A 16,316-nucleotide genomic window follows, 5' to 3' on the forward strand; every position below is an offset into this window, starting at 1 on the left:
CTATCAAGCCAATGAGCCGATGACTGGTAACTTATCGGCTGGTACTCCGATAAAATAATGAATAAAATACATTGATCTGATATAAACCATCTGACAAACGTAATTTACTAGATCGGACCTAACCAAGACAGTACTAGATTGAATATGTCAAGCAGCAAATATCAAACCCACGTAGATCGTCCAAAGTGGTCGACCAGATCAGCTCAGGATACAGAAGTAACTCAAGTTGAAACTGATACAATAACTAGCAATCGCACAACAAAATCAGAAGATCGGACCGAACCGAGACAGTCCTAATCTAGCAGATGCGATTACCATGACCCGACGGAACGATGGACTTACCCCTCCGCCGGAGATCGAAGCGATGCAGTCCTGTGTCAGGTGTGTCAGGTGCAAGTTCCGCCGAGTTGAAACCTCGGTTAGGAGGGTGGCGATGCGCCGAAGGTAATTGATCTAATTGATGTATAGATGATTTACAATGATTTCGGGCAGACATATTTATACCCTCAGGTAGAGGCTAGTCCGTGTTAGATACGACATACAACTCCTAATAGATAAAAAGAAATAACAAACTTCTATTTAGAGGCTCTCCCTAACAGACAAGTCCCGATTGGACTCTAACAACCTTAGAGATAAAATAAAAATCCTAACTAACTCTAATTAAAAGATAAATTTACACCGTCAAACCTTGGTCTTCACGATTTCTTCTTGAATTCGATCTCTTCCGGATAAAATCTCTATCGGCGATTGCACTTTTCCTTATCCGAATCCAATAAGGAAATTTACCAAATTTTGGTGTAACAACTAGGTAGTACCATTAGAAACTTCTACCATATGTCGAGGTTAGTCCAACTCAATTATTAAACACTATAAAAATTTTAATTATTAGTCTGTCTAAAATTCTAATGACAGTAGCATCCAAAGTTCCAAAGCTTTCTCTAGATGTGACCAATCAAGAAAAATAATCAAGGCAACGACCAACGTACCTCTGCATAGAAATAGCTGCTTGACCAACTTCATACATGACGGTTTTCGTTTCTTTGATCAATCTGAAAGCACTACCAATTTAGAAACTCTGTGATTCACTTTTTGGTGGGTTGGCCAAAGACAGGCCAGCCGATTTCATTAAAATATTTCGAGAAAAGAAAAACAGGATACAGCTTAGCAAGAGGCTGCTGAGTCCGACGAAACGGCCGGAGAAAACCAGAGAAAAGCGAAAGAAAATTGAAGTTAAACTAACATTGCTTGAATAACTCTGGCATTTCGCTCCTTCCACTCCAACCAGCACATCATCAGGACCAAGGGATCGAAGGATTTCCGATGCTTGGTCGTAAAGGCCATCCTTGCCATTAGCCATCATTTCTCAATGGAGAAATCCGGCTCACCTATAAGATCGTCCAGCCCTGCAAACATCTCCCATTCCGTGATTCACTGAACCTCTGGTCCCAAAGTTCCTTTGTTTATAGTTCTGTTTGTTTGAAGGTGTCCTAAAATGTATCAGTGGATTATCATGTAATTAATTATGTATTAGCAAGGAGGGAAAAGAACCACCAAACCGATAGCAAGTAAATGCTTCGTCGTGTCATCCGCTCAACTATAGATGGCCATAAGGCCCGAGGGCCGATGGCCCGTCAGCAGCACGGTCATTTGGCCTGGCCAAGCACGACACAATGAGGATTGGGCTCGTGCTGGCTCGGTCCGACGGTTGGGCCGTGCCTGGGCCGATGCCTTGGCACTGGGCCGGTCCGACACGGCCCAATTCAATTAGTAGGATGAAAAAATTAAAAGATATAAAATAGACTTAATTTAGTCATATAAGACTTAGCCCAAAAGACGAGGTGTGTAAAATAGACTTATTCTAGCCATACAAACCATATCCCAAACAAGAGGGATAAAAAATAGACTTATTTACACAGCCCAAAGAGATGAGGGAGAAAATGTAGGCTTCTTTTACTGAATAAACACGATGGCCATTTGTGCCTTCGGGCCAACCCGACACGGCCCAAGGCTTATTGGGTCGTGCCTAGGTGCAAGGTGCAGCCCGTGGTCAGCACAACACGACACAACATGTTGATTGGGCCGTGCCAGCTCGACAGGAGTAGGCACGAGCCCAGCCATGTTAGGCCGGGCGGGCCTTATGGCTATCTATACACTCAATTCCTTTTCTCTCACTATGCGCATAAGTTTTGGCAAAAGATTATTCCCTTTTTCTGTTGCTAGCAAAATGCTCATACTTTGCTATGAAAATATAATATAAAATATCATAGATTTTTTATCAACTATACTAATATCATTTATTTAAACTAATTTTAGATTATTCCATAATATTAGAAAAAGTACGGACTAATTTATAGAAAAATTATAGAAAACAATATAGTGACATATTAACTGCCACCATCCGTCATCCGTCATAATTAAGGACATTTAAAGTAGTATATATTATATATGATAGCCATCTATTGGGGTTACTTCTAAATTTTCTCACATATTCATTTTTGTGTAATTTCTGATCAATTTAGCTAAACACCTTCAGAGTATAAAATCGTAGTGGTAATTTGGTTCGAAAGCTTTTGAAGTATTTAATTTAAAAACACTATCACAGATATGTATAGATGAGTCTCACTAAGTGCTTTAATAAAACTAAACATTTATTTAATTTTTTATTATAACAGAAAATTAAAGTCAAATATATATTCTGAAGATTGTCAATTTGTCGTACAAAACATAGCACGAATTCAAACGGGAGGAAGTATAACATAAAATCAACCTCAAATGTTCTCGATCTGATGTTAACCAGGTGCATCCACGGTTGCACATTTGCAGAGTCCATGAATTTTCTCAGTACACTGTGCTTGAATTGTTAGCGTAAAGTGTAAACTGTGGCAAGCTGTCAGATATTAGGAGTTTATTAGGGCATCTTTAACGCAGAGTGCTAAAATAGGTGTTTAGAAAAGAGAAAATGTTAAGCAACTTGCGAAAGAGCTTAGTGTTTCAACGCAAGGGGACAAGCTGGACGCTTGATAGAGTATGTGCTCGTGCTTATTTTCCATTACGTGCAAGTAGTTGTACTGTTTAAGCAACGCTTGATAGAGTATGTGTTCGTGCTTGTTTTCCATTACTTGCAAGTAGTTGTACTGCTCAAGCATCAATGCTAGAGAAAGCAACAGCTTCCTGATATAAGCGCTGGACAATTAAAATCTGAAAGAAAAAAACTAATTTTTTTGTCTTAAGCACCCATCTAAGCATCGCGTAGTGGATGCCCTAGGATGCAATTTAACCGAAATACGAAGGTCACGAACATAAAATGGAAGGGTAGAATGGTAAATTGAAGCTGAAAACGAGGGTTCGGCCCGCTAGTGATAATTTTATCCACGAAACCCCCGGCGGTGACCACTTGGTGCTCGGGGAAGCTCAATGTGATCCCTCACCATGGCGTCGGAGAAGGAGGCGGCGCTCGTCGTGGTGCCCAACGACAACCCCACCATGTGAGCATCTCTCTTTTTCTCTCGTCTCTTGCAGCAAAACCCGCCCTGATTTGTAGGCAGCGTAGTACTCATTTTTTGCCTCTTGATCTCATGGATTACGGTATCACTAGTTTGGGCATGGCTAGGTGTAATTAGTGTAGATGGTGATCGAATTTGCTCAGATCAATAAGTTGTGATACTTAAAATTAGTGTCATTTACTAATTACTTGAATGCGGCACAACACAAACAAGAGCCTATGCAGATATGACTCCGAATATTGAAGTGATTGTTAAATAAACTATTTCACCTTGTATACCAAGTTGTACCATGGCATGCCTTGGTTTTTATCAGTTAAGACCTGCTTTTATTGTCTTTCTAACCAATGGTCATCTGTCTCTGCTTACGCAAATCAGATTTATTGATTCCTATGAAACTATAAAATGTAATTTGACGAATTTATTTGACCTTTTCTCTAATAGCCAAATACCAAAAGAAGAGCCTGGATATTGGATCCTAGTATCCGACTTGTCATATCATTGCCGTGAAACATTATTTTAATGGGCAAATATTATGAGATGAACTCTGGTAGGCAGAAGCATATCCTAGTATCCGGCTTGATTACATGGTCGTTTGCAGGCCCGATAGTACCATGAGAAACTTCTACCATTTGTCGAGATTAGTCCAACTCAATTATTAAACACTATAAAAATTCCAATTATTAGTCAGCCTAAAATTCTAATGATAGTAACATCCAAAGTTCCAAAGCTTCGTCTAGATGGGACCAAGCAAGAAAAACGGTCAAGGCAAACGACCAACCAACATCTTTATAGAAATGACTGCTTGACCAACTTCATGCATGGCGGTTTCTGTTTCTTTGATCAGTCTGAAATTACTATCAATTTAGAAATTTGATATTTTATGATTCACTTTATTTATATTATAGTGCATGAATTGGATTTACTCATCCTCATTCTCGCGTGACGCATCGAACGGCGTGAACTGATCTATACCGTATCGGATGGCTCACATCAGCCTCCTCATCCCGATCACCCGAAACCATCGCCACCCTCTCCTCCAGCCGTCTCCCCGCATCTTTTCACCGTCCCAAACATCTCAAACCCTAGCCGCCACCTTCCACGCGCTGCCGCCGCCTCCTTCGCCGAGCCCGTCGCCGCTTCCATCGCCGGGTGCGCCGCCTTCTTCGCCGGTGCCGCCTCCTTCGTCGTCGCCGCTGCCTCCGTAGGACGGCCTAGATCGCCTTCAACCCTAGCCGTCGTCTCCTTCGCCTACTCCACCGCTCCGCCGTCGCCTCCTTCGCCGAGCCCGCGGCGACCACTTGGTGCTCGGGGGAGCTCGACGGGATCCCTCACCATGGCGTCGGAGAAGGAGGCGGCGCTCGCCGCGGTGCCCAACGACAACCCCACCATGTGAGCACCTCTCTTTTTCTCTTGCCTCCTTCCTCAAAACCCGCCCTGATATGTAGGCAGTGTAGTACTCGTTTTTTTGCCTCTTGACCTCATGATTTGCGGTATCACTAGTTTAGGCGTGCCTGGGAGTAATTCGTGTAGATGGTGATCAAATTTGCTTAGATCAATAAGCTTGGGATACTTAAAATTAGAGTCGTTTACTAATTACTTGAATGCGGCACAACACAAACAAGAGCCTGTGCAGATATGAATCGGAATATTGAAGTGTACAATAGGGCAAGCATGATTGTTAATAAACTATTACACTACCTTGTATACCAAGTTGTACCATTGCCTGCGTTGGTTTTTATCAGTTAAGACCTGCTTTTATTGTCATTCTAACCAATGGGCATCTGTCTCTGCTTACCCAAATCAGATATATGATTCCTATGAAACCATTAGATGTAATTTGAGGAATTTATTTGACCTTTTTTTCTAGTAGCCAAGTACCACAAGAAGAGCCTGGATGTTGGATCCTAGTATCTGACTTGTCATATCATTGCCGTGAAACATTAATTTAATGGGCAAATATTATGAGATGAACCCTGAATGCTATAGGCAAATTCCGATAACTTTCAATTAAATTTTAAATGTCTGGCAAACAGCCACTGTGCATCGGCACAGCTCTATGGAACTCAATATTTTCTATAGGAAATTTCCGATACCATTCAATTAAATTTTAAATGTCCAGCAAACAGCAACTATGCATCTGCACGGCACTATGGAACTCAATAATCAGAGTTCGCATGAGCATTGATCGATAGTTGACTGGGTTTGATGTCAAAGGAGCTTGTTGTTTGCTAATGAATGATGGCAGTAAAGTGTAAGGTTTTCCATGTAATCAAGATTAAGTTGCTGAATATGTCAAATTATTGATTTAGGATATGGGAAGTTTTACATTCTGCTCAGAATTTTTTTGTGCAGTGAATCAATTTCTGAAATTTGTTGCATTTGCAGATTTGACAAGATCATTAAGAAGGAAATACCTTCCACTGTGGTATTCGAGGATGAGAAGGTACTCCTTAGTGTTCTTTTCGGTATCCCTTAGTTTTTTTTCTCTATATTCAGTTAGATTGAAAATAGCTTTATTGTGCTTTATGTTGAAATCAGGAGTACTAGAGTAAATTGTTGATGACATTGTCACATTCGCAACTATGAGTAGAATAAGGAACTTTTTAGGGCAATAACTCAACACATTCACATGTAGTAGATATATACAAACCAAAAAAGAACAAAAACATATGGCGGATGATGGTAAACGTATTTTTTAGTACCTATGCGTGTACCCACTGGCATGTGGGAGTAACATATTGATATTGAAGGATATCAAATAAAGCTAGATCATTAAAACTTTCAAGTGTAGTAATCTAGTTACCAAATTGATTCTAAAAGGAAGCAGCACAATGAAAGCCATAAACCGGTGCATTAGTGGTCTGTTAGGATTGTTTTAACTGGAAGTCTATGGTCATGAAGGCAAGTTATCTTCTATATAAAGGATGCACTTTGTAGTACTTCTGCTTAAGAGACAGATTGATCTGTTTGCCCGTCCCTTCCTACTTTACATACCAGTTCTTCTCATTCCCAATGCCAGCAAATGCTTGGGTTGGAGACTTTGTCACGCCTCCAACCTCCTTGACACAAACCAATGTCTGGGAGACTATGCGCCTCGTGCGAATATGTCAATTCTCACTACGGCATGACGGAGCACTAGGTACAGAGTAGCTATAATACCTAGTCATTCTTGTAGGTGCCAATAATGTAGAATACATATTTCTGTTTCATCATGTACTAAGATGATGTAGTGCTGAATTGCAACTTTCCGACTCCCAAGTAAACTGGATGCTTGTTCAAATTCTACTGTTTATTGTGTTGAAGTGCATTACTATTTTGTTTTGGATCCAACACTTAGTTCATATTTCTTAATTATCTGCACTGTGAATTTGGATTGGGCATGAACTGTGAGTTTGTTTCCAGGTCTTGGCTTTCAGAGACATAAATCCTCAAGCTCCGACACACATTGTGATCATTCCCAAAGTGAAGGATGGATTATCTGGCCTATCAAAGGTAGTTGTGTAGCATTAATTTATTATCACAATTTCTGAATCCAGTTTATGTCTACCTTTCTCATCTATAGTTTACAAACTCACTAACCCCCGTGTTTTCAAATTCACCTCATTTCTCAATTATCCTTTCACCTTGCGGGCCTAGTAGCAATTAGCTATGTAATCCAATATGCCAAGTTCTTACCCAAATGTAGAGACAATATGCAAGGTCGTTTTGGTCATAAACCAATGTGGTTACTGCTGTGAATTGTCTTTGGGGTCATAAATGGAGGTGCCATGAGTCAGTGCATGCATGTGCTGGAGCAAATAACCTATTGTGTTCTTACCTAGGAATGCACCCACACTGAGCACATAAAGATTACCTTGGTAACTGTGTCATGGACTCATGTTAATGTGACGATTAAACATGAACAAAGAGTATCCTGAAAACTAAATGAATTTTCACATTTTCCATCTTCCCAGGCAGAAGAGAGGCATGTAGAAATACTTGGTTACCTCCTCTATGTTGCGAAAGTTATTGCAAAGCAGGAAGGACTTGAAGATGGCTTCCGTATTGTCATCAATGATGGCCCTAAGGGATGTACGTCTCATTCCAGAGTTTTTGTATTAGATCTTATGTTTACTCGACCATTCCCCTTAAAGCCATCAGATGTCCTTTTTTGCAGGTCAGTCTGTTTACCATATTCATGTACATCTCCTTGGAGGCAGGCAGATGAACTGGCCACCAGGCTAACAAATTCCCGTCTGTTGAACAGCCTCATAGCAAGGATGTCCACTGCATCTCTGTTGAATAATTCCTGTAACTGGCATAACAATTGGTGCCTTGAACTTGTGCTATGTTTGTGGAAATTATCAGGACAGGACCATCCTGCTGTGATTTATGGACAAGAAACATTGCGTCTCTTACTTGTATCATTTTCCCCTGTTGAATACTTGCGGTTGCGTGCGTCACTTCTGCATGATTCGGCTGCATTTCAAGAGCCATACAGTGAATGATCATGTTCAGATAGAGTTGATAAACCTATCCCGAATCCAATGTCTAGAGCGGGAATCCAGTCCTGAGTTTTGTTTAAATATTTCGATACCAGTTACTCCTAAGTAGCTAACCTGGTAGAAATTTATACATTACCAGTGTAGCTCTTTAGCATTTTCCCTAACATTTTGTTGTTGAGACTTACCATTGATATTGCGCATGTCCGTCCTGCAATTTTGCTGTCTTAATTTCCACTTCCTAAGTGCACTCTTGCATCCTCAATTTTTTTTTATGTTTATGCTTATACACCAAATTTTAAAATTTAAATTTGGTGTTGATTTTGAGATTTTTTTATCGTATTTTATTTTCATAGCCTCCTACCTAGAAGAAAGATAGTCAGAACAAATATATCTAATTTTACCAATACATTATTTTTTAATCGTCAATAATCGTTGCGTTTAATATAAGCCTCAAAATGAAGTTCTTATACTCCACATCGAGAAAAGAAAAGAAAAACTGCATTATAAAGAAGGGATATATTCCTAGTTTCAATTTCGATTCAAGTTAGACCTACAAATAAATTAAATTTTATGTGAAGAATATTAAATATGTAACGAATTTCATGTGTAGCAATGGCAACACGAGGAGTGACATTCTTGTAGCCGCCCATTCCCCCCTTGGATTACAAGCATGAGGCGGAATTAGATTGGGTACAGATAGGCCGAAAAGGAAGATATTTTTGCCTGTTTCTGTTTGTGAATTGCGAGGGACGGGCGGCGGCTCCAAACATCTGGATCGTCGGCTCTCCTAGCCTCAGCCGAGCAAGTGTAGTGTACTGCAGTGTAGCGTAGCTTGCTCGCCGCCGCCATGGCCATGGGGCTCCCCGGCCTCCGCTGCTGCGGCGGCGGCCTCGACGTCCCGCGGCCTCTTCTCGGCCCCGCCCGCGCCCGCGCCTCCCCGCGCGCCTCCGCGCTCCGGTACTCCTCCCTCCAAGGTACTTGCTACCTATGAAGCCTCGAACCATCGTCATTCTGTGCCTGGCGCCGTGGATTTTTTGAGCTCGCGTAGTGATTTGGGAATGATTTGTGTGTTTTGTTGGTTTGGCTGGTGTTGATTCCATTGAATTCTGGTGGTGGTGGTGGTGGTGGTGGTGGTGGTGGCAGCCGGGGAGAGCCTCGGGGAGGAGGTGCTGCGCATGTTCCTCGCGGAGAGGCAGGCGCACGGCGACTTCGTCACGAAGATCTCCGACATGGTCTGGAGGAGAAGCGGCACCGCCCTTGGTGTCGTCGAGGCTGCCACGGAGCAAGAAAACTCAGCAGATGTTGCTCAGCGGCCTGAAGACGATGTAAGGTGTACCGATTTCAAGCGTTTTTTTGTCGTCTGATTTTGCAGAGCAATACTGAGAATCATCCTGTTGTAGGTCGCGGGCGGGGGAATGCTGAGGCTTGCGGCGACGAGAGATTGGGTGTCCGGTGAGAGCAGCCTTCCTGTCAGCAAGAGGCTTTCTGCTAAGGTCCGTGAGTCTGTCGAGATGTGGTGGCTTGGGTTCACTGTTCATGATCATGATTGCTTGGATCATTTGGAGAAATGCTAATTCTGTTGCAAATGATGACAGGATAGGCAGAATGAGAGTGAGAGAAGGAAGGAGCTCAACCTTCTAAGATATGAAGCAGTACGTTTTCATTTCAGCTGCCCTGTGCTTCGCTTTCGAACCTAGTCAGAAAAGCTTTTGTGCCCATCTACTGATGATCATCACTTGCCACAGCTTAAGGATGAGCTATTGCTCCTGACCGCAGGAGTTGGAGCTGCATGCAGTTTATACTGTCTCCTAGTCTTCTCTCTGGAGGTAAATAGATTTTGAACTTTATATTAATTGGCATCAAATTTGACATATACTTTTGGTCACCTTGAAACAATAATAACTAGTTTCAAGCTATTGTGGTAATGTGGGTCACAGTTTTCTCCTCTGTTCCACTGATAATTTTCATAACCAACTATAAGAAACAGAAATATAGTTACTTCCAGAGCTCAAATGACCTAATTGTTTTATATATTGACATTAATTGTTAAAATAATTTTTGATGTGATTGAATCTGTAACTCTCCAATTGAACAGGCTGCTATCAGTTATGCTTTTGGAGTTGCTTTCAGGTAAGCTCAATTTACTTCCTTTGCAACATAAGAACTCAAAAGTTAGTGTTACCTTGTTTCAGTACATTGTCTCTGGGGCTAGTCTCTCAACTCACCTGATTATCTTGTGTTGCAACTATCAAAGATGAATTATAATCTAACCATTCACATTTATGTTGAACAGTTGCTTGTATCTTCAACTTTTGTATCGTCACACAGATAACTTGTCAAAGAAAGATGTTCCAGAAATTTTTCTGAAGAAGAAGGTGAAAAGGTATGTTTGTAAATGTTGTCGTTTACAATGTATCATCAGTCTTTGCCCTCACAGGTTCATTAATTGCTCCTACATATGTGAAAAATGTTAGAATCGGCATAAGAAGCGAGGATTTGAAGAATACGGTAGAGAAGACGTTGGGCGGTATTACAGTAGCTCTTTCGTCTCCAAGGCTTGTAATACCTGCTATAATTTTTGGATTATCGACCTTCTCAGATCACTTTCAAAATAGCATTTTAAATTTTGAGGTAAAGGAACAACTCTTTGATATTGCAGCGCATACATCACATTCAACTCCACCTTATGTTACACATTCCATGTTCTGCCCCCATTAACTGGGACAATCACGTAGTTAGGGTTATTGTCCTGAATTTTGTTAGCTAAATGTATATCCTGTCTTGAGCAACTGTTTCTCCTTATACAGCTTGTTCCAGGGATGATGGGTTTCTTTGCATACAAGGCTGCAGCTTTGGTACAAGTTTACAGGGACAATGAGGACCTAAGATTGATACTCCCAGAAGAGGATGCTGACAGCAGTTGATGTACCAGCGTTGAGGCCTATGTTAATCTAGTTGCTTTATAAATCAAGACAGTACTGATGTATAGATGTTTCGGCTTTTGATTGAATAAAGTTTCTGTGATATTTTTCAACAACAAAAGAAACTATCCTGAATTTTGTTTGTCTGCTTTGTCTCATTCTAACGGTGTTAAAAGGAGTTGGAGTATGATTTTAGACTAGCATGTTTTTTTCCCCATTTTGGATGTGATAAATCATTAGTACATCTTATCTGGGGCACTCTTGCAATCACAGGCTACAGAAAGCATTGCACCAGCGGGAGGAAGGCTAGACTGCGGCTGCATAAACCACAAGTTAGGAGTACAACACTTCTGCAACAGCTTCCAGAAATCTGGAAACTGCAGAGAAAAGGATGTTCTTACTAGCTAAGTAATCTTCAACATGGCAGTCACAACTTGAACCACCTTAATTCGAGGAAAGCTTCTGCTATTAACATGGTTCAGAAGTCGGCCGAGTTAACCCGCCGGAGCTGATTCTTTGGCTCCTGTTGGGGTACATATTGCACTACTGGTTCAGGTTCCTGTAGCAAGCACAAAAACACCGTCAGTTTGCAAAACAGTAGCACGTCAGTATCACTATTGGGGCATCGAAATATGAAAAGAAATCTCCATTACTGAAGCAGATCTCAAAGAGCAAATATAGCAAATGCCTACTAGTTCATCGTTCTCTGAGAAGTCAAAAGGAACACAGTTCACTAGTCCAGCTCGCAAACGGAGCTTTGTTACTTTCCACGTACTGCAAGTCTGCATCTGATGCATGCTGCATGCATGCAGTTTACAGACTGCGCAGCTGCCCTGCATGTGGGTAAAGCATTCGTACTACTACTATTGTCACGAGTTAGTACGACTTTACCCCCAAAAAAAAAAAGGATCGTCTCAAATTTGTGTTTTCTAAACACACCATTTCTTCTCGAATTTAGGAGGTGTTTGTTTCCGGTGACAAGTCATATAGGATGTTTTAATACTTATTATAAATTATTATAAATAGTAAATATACATTATTAATAAGACTTATTTATAATTTTGGACTAATTCGTGCAACGAATCTAATGTGCCTAATTAATCCATGATTAGTCTATCTGATGCTGCAGTAAACATTTACTAATTATAGATTAATTAGGCTTAAAAAATTTGTCTTGCAGATTAACTCTCATTTATGAAATTAGTTTTTTTATTAGTCTATGGCCGCATTCGTTAGCCACAGCAAGTTAACTTATTCCCCTCGTTTTTCGCGTGCACGTTTTTCGAACTGTTAAACGGTGTATTTTTTACAAATTTTTTTATAAAAAAATTGTTTTAAAAAATCATATTAATCTATTTTATATTTTTTAATAATTAATAATTAATTAATCATGTAATATATTAGTAAGGACAAGTTAACTTATCCCTGTACCGAACGCGGCCTATGTTTAATACCTTAAATTAGTGCCTAAACATCCGATATGACATGGGGCTAAAAAGTTTAGCCCCATCTAAACAACCCCTTTAACAAGTTTATAACTTGCTAAACGTTTCATATTCAAGCAATATCAGTTTGGACAATGAGGCAAGCGTCTCATACTCCCAGAATGCAAAGTAGGGCATAAATCTCGCCTTTCGGAGAAGTTGCCACTTGCAGAAACACAGAGTAGTACATGCTGTCTTCAGATTTCGTGACATGGGCCTAGGAAGGAGCATAAACAAGTGAAAAAACACAAAACTATGAAATAAGTGCAGTTCAAGATAGATGTGCAGATTTCGTTAGCACATGGATAGTGGTATAATATCCGCTCTAACCTGAAAAGGATGGCAAACAATATTATTTATTGACATGAAGCGATCCTAGTATCATGCTGATGCATGCCAGAGGAGTAACACGAGCTGACATACAACTCGTCAGTTTCAAAATATAACATATATTTATATATTTATTTGTTTAGTCAAATAAGACTTTTAAGCTATATTTACTTTATTAGAATATAATTCTTCTTATACAAAATTGAGTTATTAGATTTGTATTTCAACGTACTTACTTATGATTATGCTTTTGTATCACATAAATAATACTCTAATAGAATAATTATTGATAAAAATCTAGTTCTAACATAGGGAGTGATGAAAGCCCCGGTTTAATACTAGTATAAATTATCAAGTGAACTGTAGTGCCTGTCCAATATGCAGACCCTCGTTTATTCTGAAAAGAAATGGTTGATCACCCGTTTCTTGCTGGAGGTTAGGATAGATCTTCACCGGTTTACATATTCACATTTTCAAACGGGTCAACAACGTTTTTCTATAATTTTTTATTTTTCTATAATCTATTTTTTAAGTTTGTAATTTGTAGTACCTCCGTCCCATAATAACTCAACTTTTCAGTTTTTTGATATAATGTTTTGACTCTTAGTCTTATTTAAAAAATTTTTTGCGATTAATTTTTTTTGTTATTACTAGATGATAAAACATAAATAGTATTTTATGCGTGAATAATTTTTTTAAGTTTTGGTACAAATTTTTCAAATAAGACGAATGGTCAAACGTTAGAAAAAAACAAAAAAATAAAGTTATTATAGTACAGATGTAGTAATATTTATTACTTAATTAATTATGCGCTAATAAATCACCTTTTTTCCATTAAAAAGCCACTAAACAACGTGCCATAATCTAGTGATACTAATGCAGCATCTTATTAGTTCGTTTTCTGATTCAATGTTCTTAAAAAGAAAGCAAACCTATTTTCAGGTGGTATTATGAAAATTCGAGCATTAACAAAGAGAGATTTTTTTTCTTTGTGCAAGAAGCAACAGAGGACAAGACGGAACACCATTCGATTGGACAAAACTGTGTCGTCCGTCCATCGCCAGACGTCCTCTCATAACCACTTCAGAGCGAAGCCAATCACGCAGAGACAACGAGATAAAAACAAAGGGCTAGAGTACGTACGAGGGTGTTTCTGTTGAAGGCAGATTGTTAGTTTCTGAATGCTTGATTTGCTAGCACAACTACGATTTGTTGCAATTTCTTTTCTCGAGCTTGCATCATTATGCTAGAGAAGAATTGTGCCAGCGAAACAAAGAACTGCCCAGAGAAAACTCATGTACAGGTAGACTAAGATGATACCGAACAATGATACAAGATTAAAGTATTTATTCTCTGTAAGCACGCCCGGCCACCCCAAAGGATATGGTAATTACTGTAGAGTATCAATTCTCTAAGGACGTAGGTATGTTGGAATTGTCGCCCCTTAGAATGGAATTAAAGTGGCAATCCTTCCTGGCTCCATCACTGAAAACAACCCGGTTGTTCCAACCGAATACTGGTAGACCCCATGTCTATTTTTATAGTATACATCATCGTATAGTGGCCCCAAAATCTTAGGACATTAGCAATGAATTGGCCCGAGTGACCTACATGCGACAGTGTCTTAATTTGTCCCTTACTAGAAATCCAAATGAGTTTTGAAAGCAAAAGAACACTGAAAAGAACTAAAACCTAGCAACCCCATCCTATAATAATACTGCTAATATGTGACAAATATCCTTATGGTTCCTGCAAGTGATGAACAAAACAAGCTTGGAGACCTGATTTGGCATAACACTTTGTACTATAGGGACGTGTTTGGTTCATAAATTTTTCTGTTTGGTTAGATTGATGAGTTGGATCCTATTTTTTGATTGGTGAAAGGGATAATATGGGATGAGTTAAACTTGTTTTTTATTTGGTTGAAGGGATGAGATGAGATAAAAGTTACCTCTCATATCCAAAATAAAATATTAAATACTATGATTAATATATGAATAAACTAAAGTAATTGATACTTATATTTATATAAGTAATATATTTTAAATAAATTTAATAAATAAAATGAACACTCCTCTATGCGTCGTGGTCGTCCTGAGACGAATCCGTCCCATCGTTTTGGTGGGATAGATTGAAACTGGATCTGAAATGAATATTCTCCAATCAAACAGAGTCATGGATGGGCCCTGTAACCAAACACATCCAAGGATATTGCTAATCATATGGTTTTTTTTCTTTTTCAGATAATGGAGTCAAGTTCATGCATGTATATGGCATGGTGCAGTTTGGTAGTATTGATATGATGAATCAAAGCATACCTTGTGCATCCTGAGCCGCTTGTTCTCCTCCTCAAGCCGCGAGATTTTGTTCTCCAGCTCGTTCGTGTATGCCTGCATCAACCAGACCTTAGTGCTTGCGCGGGCGCGAGCACGATCGAATGCGCGAGATGGTCGGTGTGAGGAGCTGCTGACCTGCTTCCTGGCGCGCGACCTCGCCGCCGACTCGCGGTTCTTGATCATCCGCTTCTTCCGCCGCTCCACCGTCTTCTCCGCGGCGGCGCCCTCGCCTGCAGCCGCGGCGGCTGGGGCGCGCTTCCGCCCGGACACCGTGCCGTCATGGTACAGCGCGTCCAGCACCGGGCCGGTGCCCACGCCAAGCGGCCGTGGCACGGGGCGCCCGACGTGGTGGTGGTGCGGGTGCCCCCAGCGCGCGCCGTCGACGGCGCACCCACCGCTCCCCGTCCCCGAGTCCGCGTCGTCGGGTGCCACGGCGCCGGTCCTGGAGAGGAAGTCCTCGAGCGTCATCTGCCCCGCAGACCCCGCCGCCGGCCGCAGGAAGCCGTTGCCCGTCGTGCCCTGTATGTCCCGCCACACCTCGTCCACCGTCCTCCTCCCCGCCCCCGCCCCACCCGTGCGGGTGAGGTCATCGAGGTTCACCCCGTGCAGCTGCCCCTCCACCTCGCTCAGCGCGAGGCCGCACAGCGACCCCTGCCTCGACACGCCCCCGCTCCCGCCGTGGTGCGACGACATTGCCTGAGCTCCCATCCACCCCCCACCCGCTCGCGCGTGATCACCACCTGCTGCACACACACACACACACACCCTCCCCCGCACGATCAAACAATCAAACACCTACGCCGCAACACCAATCGACCCCGCATGGCAAGACCCCCCCCCCCCCCCTCCCTCCCTCGCAGGCAGAAGGGGTAGACGAAGACGAAGAAGCAGAGTGGGGGAGGTGCGGTGCGGTGCCGAGGTGGGGAGGCAAGAATTTAGGATTCCACAAAGCGGGGCGTGGTGGGCTTGGGCCAATGGGGGCAGACAAGAGGCGAGCGCGATGATGCCGCCTCCTCTCTCTCTCTCGCTCGGGAAGAATCCAAAAAGATGGGGAGGAGGAGTGCGTGCGCCTGTGCGCGCGCGGGCGGGGGGAAGAAAAAAAAAAGGAGAAGAAGAAAGAGGCGCTGCCTACAAGGTTCCCTCGCCTCGTCTCCTCGCTTTGCCTCCCCTTTGCCTTTGGCCAGAGCCCGTCGGGTTATATTCGCGGTGGCAGCGGCAGAATCTGCACAAGAGAGACATGCCAATGTGACACAAGAGA

The 16,316-nt window shown here is 41.7% G+C and overlaps 3 protein-coding genes across 5 annotated transcripts; 2 read left to right on the forward strand and 1 right to left on the reverse strand.

Annotated features, from left to right (window-relative positions):
- The first annotated feature begins 3,363 nt into the window (after nt 1-3,363).
- Nucleotides 3,364-8,018, forward strand: LOC102712789 (14 kDa zinc-binding protein). Of its 2 annotated transcripts, none has more exons than XM_015835388.1 (5): nt 3,364-3,485; nt 5,889-5,946; nt 6,906-6,995; nt 7,457-7,574; nt 7,660-7,945. In XM_015835388.1, exons 1-5 carry the CDS (start codon nt 3,430-3,432, stop codon nt 7,725-7,727), a joined length of 390 nt encoding a protein of 129 aa, XP_015690874.1. In that variant the 5' UTR covers nt 3,364-3,429; the 3' UTR covers nt 7,728-7,945. The 2 variants fall into 2 exon arrangements, with proteins under 2 accessions (XP_015690874.1, XP_006650010.1); XM_006649947.3 differs by lacking the exon at nt 3,364-3,485 and adding an exon at nt 4,527-4,892 and having other exon boundaries at nt 7,660-8,018.
- Nucleotides 8,019-8,657: 639 nt separating this feature from the next.
- LOC102713059 lies at nt 8,658-11,101 on the forward strand. The gene is made up of 9 exons (XM_006649948.3): nt 8,658-8,961; nt 9,131-9,312; nt 9,388-9,480; nt 9,583-9,639; nt 9,733-9,813; nt 10,083-10,117; nt 10,281-10,370; nt 10,462-10,618; nt 10,795-11,101. The coding sequence occupies exons 1-9, from the start codon at nt 8,835-8,837 to the stop codon at nt 10,909-10,911; spliced, it is 939 nt and encodes a 312-aa protein (XP_006650011.1). The 5' UTR covers nt 8,658-8,834; the 3' UTR covers nt 10,912-11,101.
- A 266-nt stretch (nt 11,102-11,367) lies between these two features.
- Nucleotides 11,368-15,890, reverse strand: LOC102708423 (ABSCISIC ACID-INSENSITIVE 5-like protein 2). 2 transcript variants are annotated; one of them, XM_015834388.2, is made up of 3 exons: nt 15,194-15,890; nt 15,041-15,112; nt 11,368-11,467 (listed from the first exon to the last, which is right to left on the reverse strand). In XM_015834388.2, exons 1-3 carry the CDS (start codon nt 15,764-15,766, stop codon nt 11,387-11,389), a joined length of 726 nt encoding a protein of 241 aa, XP_015689874.2. In that variant the 5' UTR covers nt 15,767-15,890; the 3' UTR covers nt 11,368-11,386. The 2 variants fall into 2 exon arrangements, with proteins under 2 accessions (XP_015689874.2, XP_040378063.1); XM_040522129.1 differs by lacking the exon at nt 11,368-11,467 and adding an exon at nt 12,488-12,609.
- Nucleotides 15,891-16,316: the final 426 nt, after the last annotated feature.

The sequence above is a fragment of the Oryza brachyantha genome, chromosome 3, assembly GCF_000231095.2.
Source record: "Oryza brachyantha chromosome 3, ObraRS2, whole genome shotgun sequence".
NCBI lineage: Eukaryota > Viridiplantae > Streptophyta > Magnoliopsida > Poales > Poaceae > Oryza > Oryza brachyantha.

Excerpts from the sequence above, each read along its gene's own strand:
- LOC102712789 (XM_015835388.1), top strand. The coding sequence starts at position 3,430 with ATGGCGTCGGAGAAGGAGGCGGCGCTCGTCGTGGTGCCCAACGACAAC. Across the intron at positions 3,486-5,888 it reads CCCAACGACAACCCCACCAT|ATTTGACAAGATCATTAAGA; the intron begins GTGAGCATCTCT and ends TTGCATTTGCAG. Across the intron at positions 5,947-6,905 it reads TGGTATTCGAGGATGAGAAG|GTCTTGGCTTTCAGAGACAT; the intron begins GTACTCCTTAGT and ends GTTTGTTTCCAG.
- LOC102713059 (XM_006649948.3), top strand. The coding sequence starts at position 8,835 with ATGGCCATGGGGCTCCCCGGCCTCCGCTGCTGCGGCGGCGGCCTCGAC. Across the intron at positions 8,962-9,130 it reads CCGGTACTCCTCCCTCCAAG|CCGGGGAGAGCCTCGGGGAG; the intron begins GTACTTGCTACC and ends TGGTGGTGGCAG. Across the intron at positions 10,619-10,794 it reads ATAGCATTTTAAATTTTGAG|CTTGTTCCAGGGATGATGGG; the intron begins GTAAAGGAACAA and ends CTCCTTATACAG.
- LOC102708423 (XM_040522129.1), bottom strand. The coding sequence starts at position 15,766 with ATGGGAGCTCAGGCAATGTCGTCGCACCACGGCGGGAGCGGGGGCGTG. Across the intron at positions 15,113-15,193 it reads GGTCGCGCGCCAGGAAGCAG|GCATACACGAACGAGCTGGA; the intron begins GTCAGCAGCTCC and ends TGGTTGATGCAG. Across the intron at positions 12,610-15,040 it reads AGCGGCTCAGGATGCACAAG|GCCCATGTCACGAAATCTGA; the intron begins GTATGCTTTGAT and ends GCTCCTTCCTAG.